Source organism: Triticum dicoccoides, chromosome 4A, assembly GCF_002162155.2.
Source record: "Triticum dicoccoides isolate Atlit2015 ecotype Zavitan chromosome 4A, WEW_v2.0, whole genome shotgun sequence".
Taxonomy (NCBI): domain Eukaryota; kingdom Viridiplantae; phylum Streptophyta; class Magnoliopsida; order Poales; family Poaceae; genus Triticum; species Triticum dicoccoides.
Genome location: NC_041386.1, coordinates 658,864,094 through 658,881,621, shown reverse-complemented (window position 1 = coordinate 658,881,621; position 17,528 = coordinate 658,864,094). Strand labels below are relative to the sequence as shown.

Genomic DNA, 17,528 nt, shown 5'->3' with positions numbered 1-17,528 from the left:
CTCGAGCTCCCGCTTCACGACGCAGATGGCCGGGAGATCCACCGGCTCCCTTTTCACCAGTGTGAGGTGCGGCGTGCGGGGACTGGACCCCCGATGGAGGAGGAGCCCGCACCGGCGGTCGTACTCCTCCATCTCACGGAGGAGGAGCGACTCCAGGGAGTGGAGGCCGTGGTTGGTGTACTTCTTTGCCGCGCGCTTCCTCGCGCCTTCAGCTCGGACACGCCGCTGGCGCTCGGGGTCGTCCCTCCCGCCGAAGCTGCGGCCGGAGCTCCACATTCCGCCCCACATAGTGGCATTCGGTGGCGGGACTGGACTCACCGGCGACGAGAAATAGAAGGGGGATTGGGGAGGATTGGGGAGGATTGGGGAATCGCGGCGGCGGGGGATAGGGTTTCGACCCGTATCGGCGCCGCGAACCCGTAGATATACCGCGTCCGGGGACGGTTTGCGGGCCACCATAAAATGTTTTACGGGCCGGGCGAGAATACGGGCTCTGTTCTGGACAAAAAAAAATGGGCGAGCCCGTACAGTCGTCGGGATTTTACGGGTCTACGCGTTTTGAGGGGTCTGCTACAGATGCTCTTATGGTTGCAGCGAAAGATAAATGAAGGGTGACCCGGCTCTGTCCAGGGATGGGTCCAGATGCATTTGCGAACATATGGGGTCACTTTTGAAATATGCAGCTGTAGATATTGTAACATTACCAAGATTTTCACGGAATTGTATCGGGATGCTTTTTTGTGTGGAAAAGAATAACTAGTTTCCTACCTCTTCATCTTTTTTTTGCAGGAAAGACTAAAATAAATCTAGAAAAATGCAATCACCAATGCCAAGTCTAGAATTGGAATCTTGGTGGGCTGGGATACCACTGTTCTCCTAACCATCGAACCACAGATTCATTTGCTTCTGCCTTTTCATCTTAATAATTCACACATCCATATTTATATTTATTATAAACAATTGTGAGTAGGAGTAATAAAATTCAGCACAAATCAATCAGTGGCGGGAGAAACAACGCCACAACCGGTGTAGGCAAACATGCCTACACAAAAAGCATAATATTGCATCATCTATCCTACGTGAAATGTTAAGTTATTTTTAATTAAAGATAAATTATTTGCCTCATCTATTAAGTAAGAAAAGACATGGGAGGAGCGTTTTGGCTACCGGGAGCATTTACTCCTGGATGAGCGGTACCGCCAAAAAGGTTGTAAATCGTTTTTAAAAAATTCTGATTTTTTATGGATGTTCGTGTTAGTGTCGCAACCTTGCTTGACAAATTTCATGCGATTCGGAACATCAGTGTTTCATCGGTGAAAAACCAAATTTGGGGTGACATTTTGGGGCAGCATTTGATGTTCATATTTGTTTTGTTTTCATAGGCCAAAATGTTTAACCTTTTTGCCCAAAACTTTGCAGTAGCATTTGGATCTAAGTATAAATACATAAAATAATTGTTGGAATTTTTGTAACATTTCAAAAAATTGTTTTTCACACGCAGGAGCACATGCTCCTGGGAGCCAAATTGGATTTCCGGAGAATGACTCTAAATAAAATAAAAGGACAATAGAGTGTGTGTTAGAAGCCCCATATTAGAATAAGATTATTCTCAAGCCCCAAATCTACGTGACTTTCTATATGACTTCACCCTTATAGATCGTAACAGAATTTAGTACATTATTCGCACAGATGATCGAATTTATTTCCCCACAACAAGCATGTTCAACTTTATCGAAGCGTATATACATATACGCCGTCGGGACCAAAATATAAGATATTTTTGCAGTTTGAACGAACTAAAAACATCTTCCCTTCTTGAAGGCGTTGCTGTTGAAGAACCTCGTTGTCTTTTTTTCGGATAAAAAAGAAGAAAAAAAAGAACCTCATTGTCTTTGTGGTTATTATTGTCGATTGTCGGTCGTGGATTTGATCTCTTCGGATTTTTTTTCTTGCTTAAGCATAGGTTTAGCTTTATATGATTTTGCTATTTGCCGGCCGATTTTTTTTTATGTGTGTGTGTGAATGTCGGTGTTGGCTGTGTGCATCTTAACTATAAAAACGCCGGAAATGTGCTCATTTTTATTGTATTCATTTAATGCTTTATTTTAAGTAATATAAAATCCATCCATTATCGCAAAAAGCACGATGATGGGGCCGACTCCGCCAAACAAAGGATCAGGCGCTCGCGGAATTGGATCGCCGGCGGGTTGGCCGTAAACTGGGAGCGCCCACACACGTCGCCAACAAACGGAGTGCACGCAGACAGATACTGCTCTCACGCACATGCTCCTACGTGTTATCCTACGCACCAACACGCTCCCCAACTACCCCGATGGGTCGATCCGCTGCAGAGCCCGCCACCTGTGTTCTGCCGCACCAAAAAAACCACGGTCTTGCTGGCTTCCCACCGTATCAGGTCGTCTTCCTGCCCGGCCGCATGCTGGTTGAGCGGTTTCCTGCAACCTATAAATCCCGCCGGATCACCTCGCTCTGCCCATCTCATCTCACTCGCATTCACTCAACTGATACTACTAGCTAGTCCACTTCCTTCGGATCTCTTGCCACCAAGCTCTGCTCCCGCCAAGATGTCGACGGTGACCCGCGCCTACCTCGACCAGAGGCTCGCCGCCGCCAAGCGCTGCTCCAAAGGTAACGGTTCGGGCCTCAGGCCAGGACTGCTCTGCTCGTATATGCCATTCATTGCAGCTTTATGTGTCTGCTGAAACCTGACCTGGATTAACATTCCCCTACATTGATCTAAAACTGCAGAGGCTGCCATGGCGGGAGCCAAGGCCGCGGCCGTCGCCACCGTCGCTACCGCAGTCCCCACCGTAAGTAGCCAGCTAGCCATTCAGTTCCAGAGTTCATAGCACATTTCATGAATCAATGCGTTACCTGTAATGTAATTTAAGCTGGCGAGCGTGAGGATGCTGCCGTGGGCGAAGGCACACCTGAACCCGACCGGCCAGGCGCTCATCATCTCCACCGTCGCCGGAATGGCCTACTTCATCGTCGCCGACAAGACCATCCTCTCCATGGCCAGGAAGCACTCGTACGAGACGGCGCCAGAGCACCTCAAGAACACCTCCTTCAACTAAATTAGACAGTAGATCCATTAGTAGTGCGCAATAAACCATGTACGCCCGTCGCCAGTCGGCCTTTAGCCCTGTATAATGTTCAATTGTTCAGTGAGGTGCGATCAGGCGAGGCGATACCTGTAGCGCGAATGGTGGTGTACTGCTGTTCTCTGCGAGCAATAACTAATTATGTGACAGTGATGTATGGAATAATGTGGCCATGTTCTCCATCTTGTCATCTTTCCAGGGATCGTGAATTAATAACAACCAGTTTTTGTACTACAACTTTGGTTCAAGTGCACTCACTCATCGCACTTATTTATTGTTTGTGATTACCATTTGACATGCGTCGGAGCATTGCAAAAAACAGAGAGAACACTAGACTACTACTTTCTCCGTACCGGTGTATTAGTCATCTAAGTTTATGCATCGTGATCAAGACAGAGGGGAAAACAAAATAACTTAATGTTTATTAGCTAATCAATATTATTGCATGTCGTGCTAGGCAGTCTTAAGTCATTAAAAGCATACATGTCTCATATGTCTCTTATAGGTTGATTCCTTTATTCATATTAAAAAACAAGAAAGGAAGTGGGAGTTAAGTACCACGTCTAAGTGTTTTAAAATTACTTGGTTTTGGAACGTGCCTTAATGCACCAGTATGGAGGGAATAGTTCATTCATTAGATACCATACTACTCTCCTCTGTTTTGTCCCGAAATGCACTTGAGGATCATGCCACCTGACCTCACACTTTAAATCTTTTGATACGGCTTATTGGATGCCTTGGCAAATAAGGATGGAAAATTTAGCAGTTTTGAAACAAGCTTTGTGTACTAGTGGAGTCCCCCTGCTTAGGTTTGAGGTGTTTCTCGAGACCAGAGACACGTCAACATTTTTCTTGGTCGCGAGTTGATATACATTCATATCGCATCCGCGTGTAAGTGTGCATGTGAGATATTCCAAAAACTAGAAACATATGTAGAATCTACGAAAGTTCCCTCTTGTTGGGTTGGATTTAAGGCTTTAAAACTATGTATGTTGATAGAGGCAAAGGTGTCCCGTCTTTCGATGAGATGATGGATATCGCTTTGGTGGAAGTCGACTTTGACGATCCGACTACGAACGTGCGAGGACGTCGTGCATTAGCAATCGCTAAACCAACTCCGAGAGGTTATTGACCACGCCGGAGCACGATCAACCTGACCACGAGGGTCTGTTTCCTGCGAGCAAATGAAGAACAAGCAAGAAACTGAGATTGCAATCTGGATATTGCGAATATAAGATGAAAGCTTTATGGATCAAGGTGGGGTTTTGTGACGCCTTTGTCTGGTCGTTGAACACAAACGAAGTACGCGAAGTTGCAGCTATGGCGAACTTTAATCTAAACAAAACCCCAAAGTCTAAACGGTGCCCTAAGGGCTGTATATATGAAGGAAGAGAGGGGGAATTTCGTGGCCCTTGGTGGAGGGGTCCGAAATCAACCCTATCTCTTGTTTCCCCACACATATGGACTCTAAAAATATCCTATACTTATGTATTTCGAAATTACATGAGCCTGGCCCAATAAAAAGGTGACGCAACACCTATAATAGCCTCTTGACGAAATTTATGAAGTGACATCTTGTATATTTCGTCCAAGGCTTCATGCACTCGTTATCGTGGCTTCAAAGACCTGAAATCATCACTTGTAACTCCGTTCTTGTTCCCCTTACGCATGCCATCATCTCCATGCTTGGTCTTGCTCCAATGTTCATCCTTCTCCAAGCTAGGCCCTTCATTTGTAAGCAAAACAAATGTATCCAATTTAGGCAACATCATATTCTCATGAACATTAGAATCATTACCAAGAAACGAAAGTACCTGGTAATTTAGTTGGCGTGCGCGAGCTCTAGTAATTGGTCCAGTATGTATAGCAGCAGGGGCGGTGGGTGTAACAATGGTATTGATGTCCTCATCATCCTCCCCTTCTTGAAATGAAGTCGTCCTCGACGAAGCTCATCTTCCTCACCCAAATAAGGCTTCAAATCTGCAATGTTAAAAGTGGGACTAACCCCAAAATCTACAGGCAGCTCAAATTTATATGCAGTATCATTTATTTTCTCTAACACATTAAAGGGACCATCAGCACGTGGCATGAGCTTTGATTTGCGCAAATTAGGAAATCTATTCTTACGCAAATGTAACCAAACAAGATCTCCAGGTGCAAACACAACATGTTTTCTATCCTTATCTCTAGCAAGTTTATATTTTGCATTCATACGCTCAATGTTTTCCTTAGTTAACTCATGCATTTTTAAAATCAATTCAGCACGTTGTTTAGCATCAAAATTAACCTTCTCCGAAGATGGAAGAGGCAACAAATCAATAGGTGCACGAGGTAGGAAACCATACACAACTTCAAAAGGGCACAACTTAGTAGTAGAATGCAATGAACGATTATAAGCAAATTCAATATGAGGCAAGCATTCCTCCCACATTTTCTTATTACTCTTCAAAACAGCCCTAAGCATAGTAGACAATGTTTTATTGACTACTTCAGTTTGTCCATCAGTTTGGGGGTGACAAGTAGTACTAAAAAGCAGTTTAGTCCCCAACTTAGCCCATAAACATCTTCAAAAGTGGCTAAGAAATTTAGTATCACGACCTGAAACAATAGTATTTGGCACACCATGCAAGCGAATAATTTCACGAAAGAACAAATCAGCAACATTAACAGCATCATCGCTTTTATGACATGGTATAAAGTGTGCCATTTTCGAGAATCTATCCACGATAACAAATATGCTATCCCTCCCCTTCTTTGTTCGAGGTAAACCTAAAACAAAGTCCATAGATATATCCTCCCAAGGAACACTAGGTACAGGCAAAGGCATATATAAACCATGAGGATTGAGTCGTGACTTAGCTTTTTGACATGTAGTGCAGCGAGCAATAAAACGCTCAACATCCCGTCTCATCTTTGGCCAAAAGAAATGTGTAGCAAGTACGTCCTCCGTCTTCTTCACGCCAAAGTGTCCCATTAATCCTCCTCCATGCGCCTCCTGCAACAACAAAAGACGAACGGAGCTAGCTGGAATGCATAGCTTGTTAGCACGAAACACAAATCCATCGTTAACGACAAACTTGTTCCACATTCTTCCTTCTTTACAATTCTGCATTACATCTTTAAAATCAGCATCATGCACATATTGATCTTTGATGGTCTCCAAACCAAATATTTTGAAGTCAAGTTGTGAAAGCATAGTATAGGGACGAGACAATGCATCAGTAATAACATTTTCTTTTCCCTTATTGTGTTTAATGACATAAGGGAAAGTCTCAATGAATTCAACCCATTTAGCATGTCTACGATTCAGTTTAGCTTGACTTTTAATATGTTTCAAAGATTCATGATCAGAATGTATAACAAATTATTTGGGCCATAAATAATGTTGCCATGTTTCTAAAGTCCGAACAAGAGCATATAATTCTTTATCATAAGTAGAATAATTCAGACTAGGCCCACTCAATTTTTCAGAAAAGTATGCAACAAGTTTGCCATCTTGTAATAACACACCTCCTAATCCAATTCCACTAGCATCACATTCAAGCTCAAAAGTCTTATTAAAATCAGGAAGTTGGAGTAAAGGAGCATGTGTCAACTTATCTTTCAATACCGTGAAGGCTTCTTTCTGTGCGGTACCCCACAGAAAAGGCACATCTTTCTTTGTAAGCTCATTGAGAGGTGCAGCAATGGTGCTGAAATCTCTTACAAAACGCCTATAGAATCCAGCGAGGCCAACAAAACTCCTCATTTGTGTGACCGTTTTGGGCTGCGGCCAACTCTCAATAGCTTCAATCTTGGCTTTATCAACTTCAATCCCCTGTGGAGTAACAACATAGCCAAGAAAAGATACTCGGTCGGTGCAAAAGGTGCACTTCCCAAGGTTACCTAACAAACATGCATCACGTAGAGCAATAAAAACAGCACGTAAATGTTCCAAATGTTCTTCCAAAGATCTGTTATAAATCAATATGTCATCAAAGTAAACTACCACAAATCGTCCAATGAAAGCACGTAAAACTTTGTTCATTAATCTCATGAAAGTACTAGGTGCATTAGTTAACCCAAAAGGCATGACTAACCACTCATATAATCCAAACTTAGCTTTAAATGCTGTTTTCCATTCATCTCCCAATTTCATACGAATTTGATGGTATCCACTAGGCAAATCAACTTTGGAGAATATTGTAGAGCCACTCAATTCATCAAGCATATCATCTAGCCTAGGAATAGGATGACGATAACGAATAGTAATATTATTAATGCCTCTACAATCAACACACATACGTGATGTACCATCCTTTTTCGGCACTAGAATAATAGGAACAGCACAAGGACTAAGGGATTCGCGTATATAACCTTTGTCGAGAAGCTTTTGTACTTGACGCATAATCTCCTTCGTCTCCTCTTGATTGGTACGGTATGGCGCACGGTTTGGCAGTGAAGCACCGGGAATTAAGTCAATCTGATGCTCAATCCCTCGAATAGGCGGTAATCCCGGTGGCACGTCTTATGAAAAGACGTCAGCGAACTCCTGCAAAATGTTAGTGACAGCAGGAGGCAAAGAGGAAGGCACGTCCTCGAATGAAAATAATGCCTCTTTGCACACAAAAGCATAGCAAACAGATTTGCTGAAATCTAGCTCATCAATATCAGATTTGGTGGCAAATAAACATGCACTTTTCAATTTAATTTCAGAAGCAACACTAGATGGTTTATTATTAGGCTTCATTTGTTGCTCAAATTCTTTTGCCACAATCTGATTTTCACTCTTATTCTTCTCCTGTTTTGCTTTATCAGCTCTATTAATATCATCTTTCAAAATGGAATCAGGAGTCATAGGAAGCAAAGTAATATTTTTATCCTTATGAACAAGAGTATAGTGATTGTTTCTACCATGCTGTACAGAATTTTTATCAAATTGCCATGGTCTACCAAGTAATAAGAAACATGCTTGCATAGGTACCACATCACAATCAACATAATCAACATATGTAGAGATACTAAAATGCACACGAACAGTACGTGTTACCTTAACCTTGCCGCTGTTGTTGAACCATTGGATGTAGTAAGGATGTGGATGTGGTCTTGTGGTGAGAGAAAGCTTCTCCACCATCTCCATGCTATCCAAGTTGTTGCAGCTCCCTCCGTCTATGATGACGCGCACAGAACGTTCCTTCACAACTCCCTTGGTATGGAACAAATTGTGCCTCTGATTTTGTTCAGCTTGTGTGACCTACACACTCAAAACACGTTGAGCAACTAAACATTCATATCTGTCAGCGTCTTCAGGAGCCATGTATTGCGTCTCATGATCAGAATCATCTCCACCATGTTCTTCACGTGTAATAAGAGCCAAAGTCTTCTCATCATAGTCACTAGCGGACTCATACCCACCATCCTCAGTAGCAATCATCACACACTGAGATTTGCATTCTCGCGCATAATGACCTCTTCCCTTACAACGACGACAAATAATATCACTTGTGTGCCCTGTTGATCCCATGGAAGAAGAAGAGCTCTATGCAGGCCCGACAGGTGCGCTCTTGGCAGATGATGGTGGTTGTGCCTGCTTTCTTGTATCATGGCTGGAGATGGCACCTGATGGAGTTGCTGGTGTAGTGGAAGTAGAAGATGCACGCGGTGTCCATGAAGAAGGTCGACCTGCAGAAAAGTTAGTGCGCGCCATTGCTTGTCAATCCTGCACTTCACGTTCAGCTTTACAAGCAAGATGGAATAAACGAGTGATATTAGTATACTCCTTATATTCTAGAATAGTCTGAATCTCTCTATTTAATCCACCCGTAAAACGCGCAAGCATAGCTTCATTCTCCTCAACAATACCACATCTAATCATGCCAGTTTGTAATTCCTGATAATATTCCTCTACAGAAATTTTTCCTTGTCTTAAACGCTGCAATTTTTGAAGCAATTCACGTTGATAATATGGTGGAACCCAACGAGTACGCATAGCAGTTTTCAAAGCAGCCGAAGTAGCTGGAATAGGATATAATCTACAATGTTCAGACCACCATACACATGCAAAACTAGTGAAAGCACAAATAGCAGCAGCAACCCGTCTCTCCTCGGGATATTGTAAACATGTAAAACGTTGTTCAGTTTCTAACTCCCATGTAAGATATATATCAGGAACATATCTACCCTCAAATGGTGGAATATTCATTTCAGTTTGGGAATATGGACATCATCTCGTACCTGAGGTGGTGGTGCAGGCCTACCATTACGAATATATACCTGAGGTCGACCTGCTGGTGGTGGTGCTGGTGGTTGCACGTAGTTCTGATTTTGATCAACCTCATCCTCATAATTGCCCGCATACTCATCATCCTCCTGGGTACCAGCAGCAGCAGTAGCACGAGCCAAAGAAGCATCAACAACAGGAACAACAGCACCAGAAGTTTGGCCATCCTCAATAGGAACACGCTTCGCTCGTCCATACTGATTCGGAAGGAGGCGTTGTTGTTGTTGTTGCAGAGGTGCAATAGGTGCAGCCGGCGGTGGTTGTGGAAAACGCGTGAGCAATTCATTAAACTTGCTATCAAGCTTTGTTTCAAACATATTCTCAATGCCATCTATCTTCTCCATGGCCTCGTCAAATCTGTTTAGCACATCTTGCACCTATCCACTCATCATTTGCTGAAATTTATCATGTAGCTGTTTGTTCATCAGGTTCTCCCAATCAGTCTAATCGGCTTGTGATCCTGGCATGGTTAGCAGCAATAAAAACACAAAATAATATGATTCTACAGACTACTAGGAAGCGGTGGTGGTGGTGGTGTGTCACAAATCCTTCAAGCGAATCTTAAATTCTTACCAGTTCTTACCCAGCAGCAGGTGGTGATCGGCAACCGTTATAGTCAAAACTCTCGAAGCTTGGATAGAGCGATTACCAGGGAGAATCAAACGCACGACGTAGATGAATGTGGAGCTGGAAAGGCTTATAATATGGTAGCAAAAAGGGTCAGCAATAATCAATTCAGAGATGCAAAGTTGAATAAACGCTCAACGACGGTACTGTGCTGGTCCTAGGCTAGACTGTGCTAGAGACGCGAGCCTAGAACACTAACAAAATCACGGCGCTGCACGTAAACAAGGGAGGAGCACACTCTGAATTTTTTTCTCTCTTTTTTTGCATTTTTTTCTTTTTTTTTGCTCCGCAACAATTTTTTTTGAAAAAGTCTACAAATGGTCTAGAAACTGCCTAACCAGAATTTTCCAGACTTAGTTTTTTTTTGAAACTGGAGCTATTTTTCTACTGCGGGTAACACGAAAGTTCGGGAGTCCTTGTCTATCACGACTCGGAGTATGGCGTGATCTGGAAGTCGAAAACAAAGCAACAAATACTGGACTCAGACTAGGACTGGTGGCGGAGATGAATCTGGTGGAACTCGGACTGGTGGTGAAGATGAATCTGGTGGAACTCGGACTGGTGGCAGATATATGTTGCAGGTGGACTCGGATTAGCGTGATGGAGGTGGATATGTGGTATATGGCTGCAATGATGTCGATGGTGGTAGATGGAAGCGGTGATGACGATGGTGGTATATGGCAGCGGTGATGATGATGGTGGTATATGGCAGCGGTGATGACGATGGTGGTATATGGCAGCGGTGATGATGATGGTGGTATATGGCAGCGGTGATGATGGTGGTATATGGCAGCGGTGATGATGATGATGCGGCGGCGGCATGACAACTTGTGAACAGAACTCGAAACTCTAAAGGACTAGACACTAAGACCAGCAACTAGACACGATGATGCAACCGCAAATTCAACAACGCAAATACAGAAGAGATCATGCAATGGCTCAGACTGGTTCGGATATGATGAACTAACCCTAAATTTTTTTGTGGCTTTTTCGTGGACTATAGGTATGAAGAAAAGACTCGATCTAAACTACGAAAAACTGTAAAATCTCACCGAGCAACCTGGAAATTTGATACCACTTGATAGAGGCAAAGGTGTCCCGTCTTTCGATGAGATGATGGATATCGCTTTGGTGGAAGTCGACTTTGACGATCCGACTACGAACGTGCGAGGACGTCGCGCCTTAGCAATCGCTAAACCAACTCCGAGAGGTTATTGACCACACCAGAGCACGATCAACCTGACCACGAGGGTCTGTTTCCTGCGAGCAAACGAAGAACAAGCAAGAAACTGAGATTGCAATCTGGATATTGCGAATATAAGATGAAAGCTTTATTGATCAAGGTGGGGTTCTGTGACGCCTTTGTCTGGTCGTTGAACACAAACGAAGTACGCGAAGTTGCAGCTATGGCGAACTTTAATCTAAACAAAATCCCAAAGTCTAAACGGTGCCCTAAGGGCTGTATATATGGAGGAAGAGAGGGGAAATTTCGTGGCCCTTGGTGGAGGGGTCCGAAATCAACCCTATCTCTTGTTTCCCCACACATACAGACTCTAAAAATATCATATACTTATGTATTTAGAAATTACATGGGTCTGGCCCAATAAAAAGGTGACGCAACACCTATAATAGCCTCTGGACGAAATTTATGAAGTGACATCTTGTATATTTCGTCCAAGGCTTCATGCACTCGTTATGGTGGCTTCAAAGACCTGAAATCATCACTTGTAACTCTGTTCTTGTTCCCCTTGCGCACACCATCATCTCCATGCTTGGTCTTGCTCCAATGTTCATCCTTCTCCAAGGTAGGCCCTTCATTTGTAAGCAAAACAAATGTATCCAATTTAGGCAGCATCATATTCTCATGAACATTAGAATCATTACCAAGAAACGAAAGTACCTGGTAATTTAGTTGGCATGCGCGAGCTCTAGTAATTGGTCCAGTATGTATAGCAGCATGGGCTGTGGGTGTAACAATGGTATTGATGTCCTTATCATGTGTTGAATTTGTTAAGTAAGAGCTTCTACAACCGGAGCTCCCATATCCGTCCTAAACTTATCAAATTGCTTAATCAGATCTCTCTGTGTTACTATGGTAGCATCTAAAGGCATTTGACAGGAAAACATGTCACTAATTGTCAAGCTACCATCGGGCAGGCGATCGGTGTGACACCCATGCTGAATCTTCAATGACTTCATGGAGCTGCTGGGTGGCACCAACCTACGCAAAGTAGCATAGCATGACCACGCTATTCGCAACACAAAAGGAGAATCACAAAACAACACAAGACAATGGTTGATTTCTTTACCCAATGGGAGAAATGACACCTTCACCAGGCTCCAGAGGCCGCCGTACCATGCCGCCGAGATCCGGGCGAATGGAGGTCGTGGAAGCAACAATGCGGTGACAGATCAGCGGGAGGACAAGACTCGAGGTGGTGGTGAAAAGGAGGGTCTAACAACCAAAATTTAGGGACGTGTCACTATAGAGCACTGCAGGTGAGCCCGCAGTAGAGAAAGACATGAATCAGAGGGGCAGAATGGGAATTGTGGCCCCAATGGCGGGCCCCCACATCGACGGACACTCAAAGGGTCTTGTCGCCAATATTGGTGGGCCCACGTCGGAGTGGAAATGGAAATTATGGTGCAATATTTGGCCCGCACATCACCCGAAAGGGTTAATCGAGTCTTTTCGTGGCTGCAGTTGATGTGGTGAAGTGATGGGTCCAAAATGGAATGAAACAACGCAAAGTTGACGGCAACCGATGGAGATTACGCGTTAGTGCCCGGACCGAAATATGGAAAATTGAGTGGCAGAACTCGAATATACAACATTGGCAGTGGCACAAACTGATTCTTCCCAAAAGTATAATATGAACTTTTTTTCATGATGGGTTTGGGGATATTGATTGCTATCATACATGTTAATATTTCCTTCTTATAAACTAGAACAAAGTGTAATCAATCAAAAATAATATGCACTCTATTATGAAATTAGGGGAGTAAGCCCTATCTATAAGACAACATGACCGTGGCTATTGATGATTTCTCGGTAGACTAGTAATGAAATTTCATAGGATTTAATCCCTCTGTTCCTAAATATAATATTTTTAGAGATTTTAATATGGACTACAACGGAGCAAAATGAGTGAATCTACACTCTAAACTATGTCTATATACATCCGTATGTTGTTTGTAGTGAAATCTCTAGAAAGTCTTATATTTAGGGATAGAGGAACTATTTGCCATTTATTTGAAGAAAGATATCTTTTATCCAAAGAAAAATGAAACATGTCAATTAATGACATTAATTGGATAGGGATAACCTTGTTGCCACCACATCTATATAAGGCGACTGGACGGTGCCCCTCATGACCACAAAAACATACTGGTTGACAGACTATTGCATAATTATATATTTTCTGTTGTTCTGTGTTCTTAGGCAATGGCGAACAATGGCATCTTCGAAGTGATCATTGTTTTTCTCATGGCGCAAGTCTGCTTGCTCATGATGATGGCAACTAGCACATGCAGCTGCTAGACCGGTGGGGTACAATCCAGTGTGCTGCCCTAGGAACATCTGTTGTTGCGGGTTCGGTAGCGGATTGGCCAATTCACCCGCACCATCCATTGTATCTTGATGTGTGGTTTTATTTTCCCCCAAGTAGTAAGCTCAACATATAATTGATATATGTGGTTCATGTGTTATGTAATCCTGAATATTTGTGATGCTACTTTCAAGAGGTTATTGTACTAGTTACTTACTTAATAAAATGGGAGGATATTATTATATATCTTGTTCGGAATATACCGCAAAGAGACTTAAGATTATGTTTACTTTAGTTCTTTTGGAAACTAGATTATTTTGCTGCATTGATTTAAGAAAAAAGAGTAACTAAGCATACACGTTGACCTCATGAGTCTGCAGTGTGTGCCTTTGGGAATATCTGTTTTATCATTCTGTTGGTCGTACATTGTGTCAAGATCATCCGTGTCATGGCGACATGCTTTATTTTCGTAGAGAACATAATTTTTTAAACCATTTATTGGGTAAAGGAGTATATCACCAATTAGTAGAAACCAACTACTATTGGCAGGCTTTTTTTTTGTTAATTCAGGGATGCACACTGTTTTGTTTTGCATGAATACCAAAGTCATATATTGAAATGGTCTTTTCCCCAACGGCAATGGATCCGGGCCAGGATCGAAGCAGGCGCCAAAGACTTGATTGCTTTTTAGTTTCATCCGTTGGGGTCCTATTTGCAAAGTTTCTCGCCTGGGCTATAATTTCTACTTACTGTTGGGTTCTTTTGTAATATGTTGCATGCTTATCTAATTTAAGTCTGGGTTTCTTCCTGAGTTCATATGTATATATATATATATATATATATATATATATATATATATATATATATATATATATATATATATATATTACAACACCATCCTTCCAAAAGCATAAAATAAAACATATACCCTCGTGTATATCAACAACGCCTTTCTCCCGCACTCGCACCCCATGGGCAAAGCTCGATATTGCATTTGGATATCCAAAACGCCCTCACAGCCGGGGTAAATCATTCTCTGTGTGTGCTCAATTCCTCAGAAAACAATCAAAAAATCATACATGAATACAACTCTTTGCTCTTTTACGGAACGCAAAAGGATTGTTTTGTTCTGGATCCTATATGTGTAATCTATCTATCTAAATTAATTAAAGAGATCTCATAAACTCCAACGGTTAATCAGAAATTATGAATTGTTCATTTGGTGGGACCGAGTTTGGCACAAGGACTGTCGAAGGACCGGAAAAGGGGAGGGAAATGGACGGAAACTAAAATGAAGGCAGAGGACCAGTTGACAAAGAGAAGTGAAGACCCTGTCCTGAGCTACTCACTAAGTTTAGGCGGTTTCAATAGTAGATGCAGTTTCTTTTATTACCAACCGCCTCCAATACTTATTGCAAGCGGTTATGTTGTTCTAACCGCCTACGGTGTGAATATTACAGGCGACTTCGTTCTATTTGATCACAACCTGGAGTCTACGTTGTGGGTGGAGTCTCCGTTGGTAGTTACATCGGCCGATGCGATGTGTATTGTCGGATTTTTGTCTAAAAGGATCACCTGACCAACGAAATCGACAAAAAAAACCACCTCTAGATAAAATTGACAGAAAAGACCCCCCTACCCGTGGCGGCAGGCGCGGCAGCCGACACGAGGCGCTTGCCGCCACGCGGGCAGGCGGCAGCACATGCCGCCACAATGCAAGGCGGCAGCCCGCGCGCCACAGCCAGCCAGCAGCTGCAACGGAACGGCCGCATGCACGTAGTCCCTGCCGCCCAGTGGCGTGGCGGCAGGACTGTTCCTGCATGTGCGATGATGCATGTCGTCTGCGTTTCGTTTTGTCTGCCTTTTGTTTCGTCTGTGTTTCATCTTTTTTAATGTCATAGATTTATGCCATTTACCATTCATCTGCTTTTCGTCTACCTTTCATTTTGTCTGCCGTGATTCATCTTTTTTAATGCCACAGATTCATATATGCTTCCTTGCTGTTGATTTATACACATACGGTGCACTGTTTTTTTGCAAATAATAATCATTTATTTACAAATAATAATACGAGCTTCCGTCGCGGACCTCGTCGCGGACCTCATCATCGGCCTCCTCGCGCTGGCCTCAACGCCTGACGGAACACCACCTCCGCCGACCTCATCGTCGGCCTACTCGCGCTGGCCTCATCGCCCGACGGACCTTCATCGCTGCAGGTCTCATCATCGGCCTCCTCGCGCCGGCCTCATCGCCCAGCGGACCTGCTCCGTCGCGGCCTCATCGTCGGCCTCTTCGCACCGGCCGCAGGCCTCGACGGCGTTGAGGCCGGTGCGAGGAGGCCAACGATGAGGCTTGCGTCGGCGAAGGTCCGCCGGGCGATGATGTCGGCGTGAGAAGGCCGACGATGAGGGCCGCGACGAAGAAAGTCGCCCGGGCGATGGGGCCGGCGCGAGGAGGCCGGCGATGAGACCCCGACGAAGGTCCGTCAGGTGATGATGTCGGCGCGAGGGGGCCAAGGCCTATGGCGGCGAAGGTTCGCCCGGCGATGAGGCCGGCGCAAGGAGGCCGTCGATGAGGCCCGCGGCAGTGAAGGTCCGCCGGGCGATGATGTCGGCGCGAGGGGGCCGTGGCCTGCGGCGGCGAAGGTCCGCCGGGTGATGACGCCGACGTGAGGAGGCCGGCGATGAGGCCTGCGGCGGTGATGTTCCGCCTGGCGTTGTGCCTGGCGCTTGGAGGCCGACGCTAAGGCCAGCGGCGGCAAAGGTCCGTCAGGCAATGAGGCCGGTGCGAAGAGGCCGACGATGAGGCCCACGACGGAGGAGGTCCGCCGGGGGATGAGGATGGCGCGAGGAAGCCGACGATGAGACCCGCGACAGTGAACGTCTGTTGGGCGATAAGGCCGGCGCGAGTAGGCCGACGATGAGGCCTGCGGATGTGACATTCCGCCGGGCATTGAGGCCGACGACGAGGCCCGCGACGGAGGCTCGAATTATTATCTGTAAATAAATGATTATTATTTGCAAAAAATATGGACTGCATGTGTGGAAATCAATAGCACGAGGCATATGAATCTGTGACATTTAAAAAGACAAAACGCGGCAGACAACATGAAATATAGACGAAATGCAGATGAATGGTAAGAAACATACGAATCTATAGCATTAGAAAAACGAAACACGACAGACGAAAACGTAGACCAAGCAAAACGAAACACAGACAACGTGTGGCATCGTAGCAGCATGCACGCCGCCACGCCACTAGGCGGCAGGGACTACCTGCATGCGGCCGTTCCGTTGCAGCCGCTGGCTGGCTGTGGCGCGCTAGCTGCCGCCTTGCTTTGTGGCGGCAGGTGCTGCCGCCTGCCGGTGTGGCGGCAGGTGCCACGCGTCGGCTGCCGCGCCTGCCGCCACGGTTGAGGTGATCTCTTCTGTCAATTTTATTCAGAGGTAGTCTTTTTTATCAATTTTGTTGATCAGATGGTCCTTTTAGACAAAAATTCGTGTATTGTCATGTTCCATGATGATAGTTTGTTGGGCGTGTTGTTACGGTTTTTGCCCAATTTTTCTAAATTAGCTGGACAATTTATTTTTTAATTAATGCAAGTAAATGATAAATCTTTTGTCTTCCCCGCAAAAAAAAAAATATCTTTTGTCTCGTTTAATCTTTTGCCAAGCAACAAAGGTTTTGCACCGAACCATTGGCGGAATTGGCCTGATTGCCGACGCGGCGAGCCGAGCTCTCCTACGCTGGTGGAATTGGCTGAAAACTGGGAGCGCCCGCCCAAACAGAAACTTGGTGCACGCTGACAGACACTGCACTCACGCACATGCTCCTACATACTGTGCTCCTACGCTGGTGTGTTATCCTAACAGACCTGCCAACCCCGATGGATCGATCGATGCCTCCTCTTATCCTCTGCAGAGTGCAGTGGAGCGCCCGCCCTTCACGTGCTCTGTTTTCTAGGAGTAG

The 17,528-nt window shown here is 44.6% G+C and overlaps 1 protein-coding gene across 2 annotated transcripts in view; it reads left to right on the top strand.

The window, feature by feature from the left end:
• LOC119287772 (early nodulin-93-like) overlaps positions 1-3,359 on the top strand; it is an 18,758-nt gene extending 15,399 nt beyond the window's left edge. Inside the window, exons 2-4 of one of the 2 annotated variants that reach the window (XM_037567382.1) lie at positions 2,586-2,649; positions 2,770-2,831; positions 2,913-3,359. In XM_037567382.1, coding sequence (XP_037423279.1) covers positions 2,586-2,649; positions 2,770-2,831; positions 2,913-3,098 — 312 coding nt within the window. In that variant the 3' untranslated portion in view covers positions 3,099-3,359. The remainder of the gene's footprint in view (positions 1-2,585; positions 2,650-2,769; positions 2,832-2,912) is intronic. The other variant, XM_037567385.1, reaches the window with a different exon arrangement.
• The last annotated feature ends 14,169 nt before the right edge of the window (positions 3,360-17,528 follow it).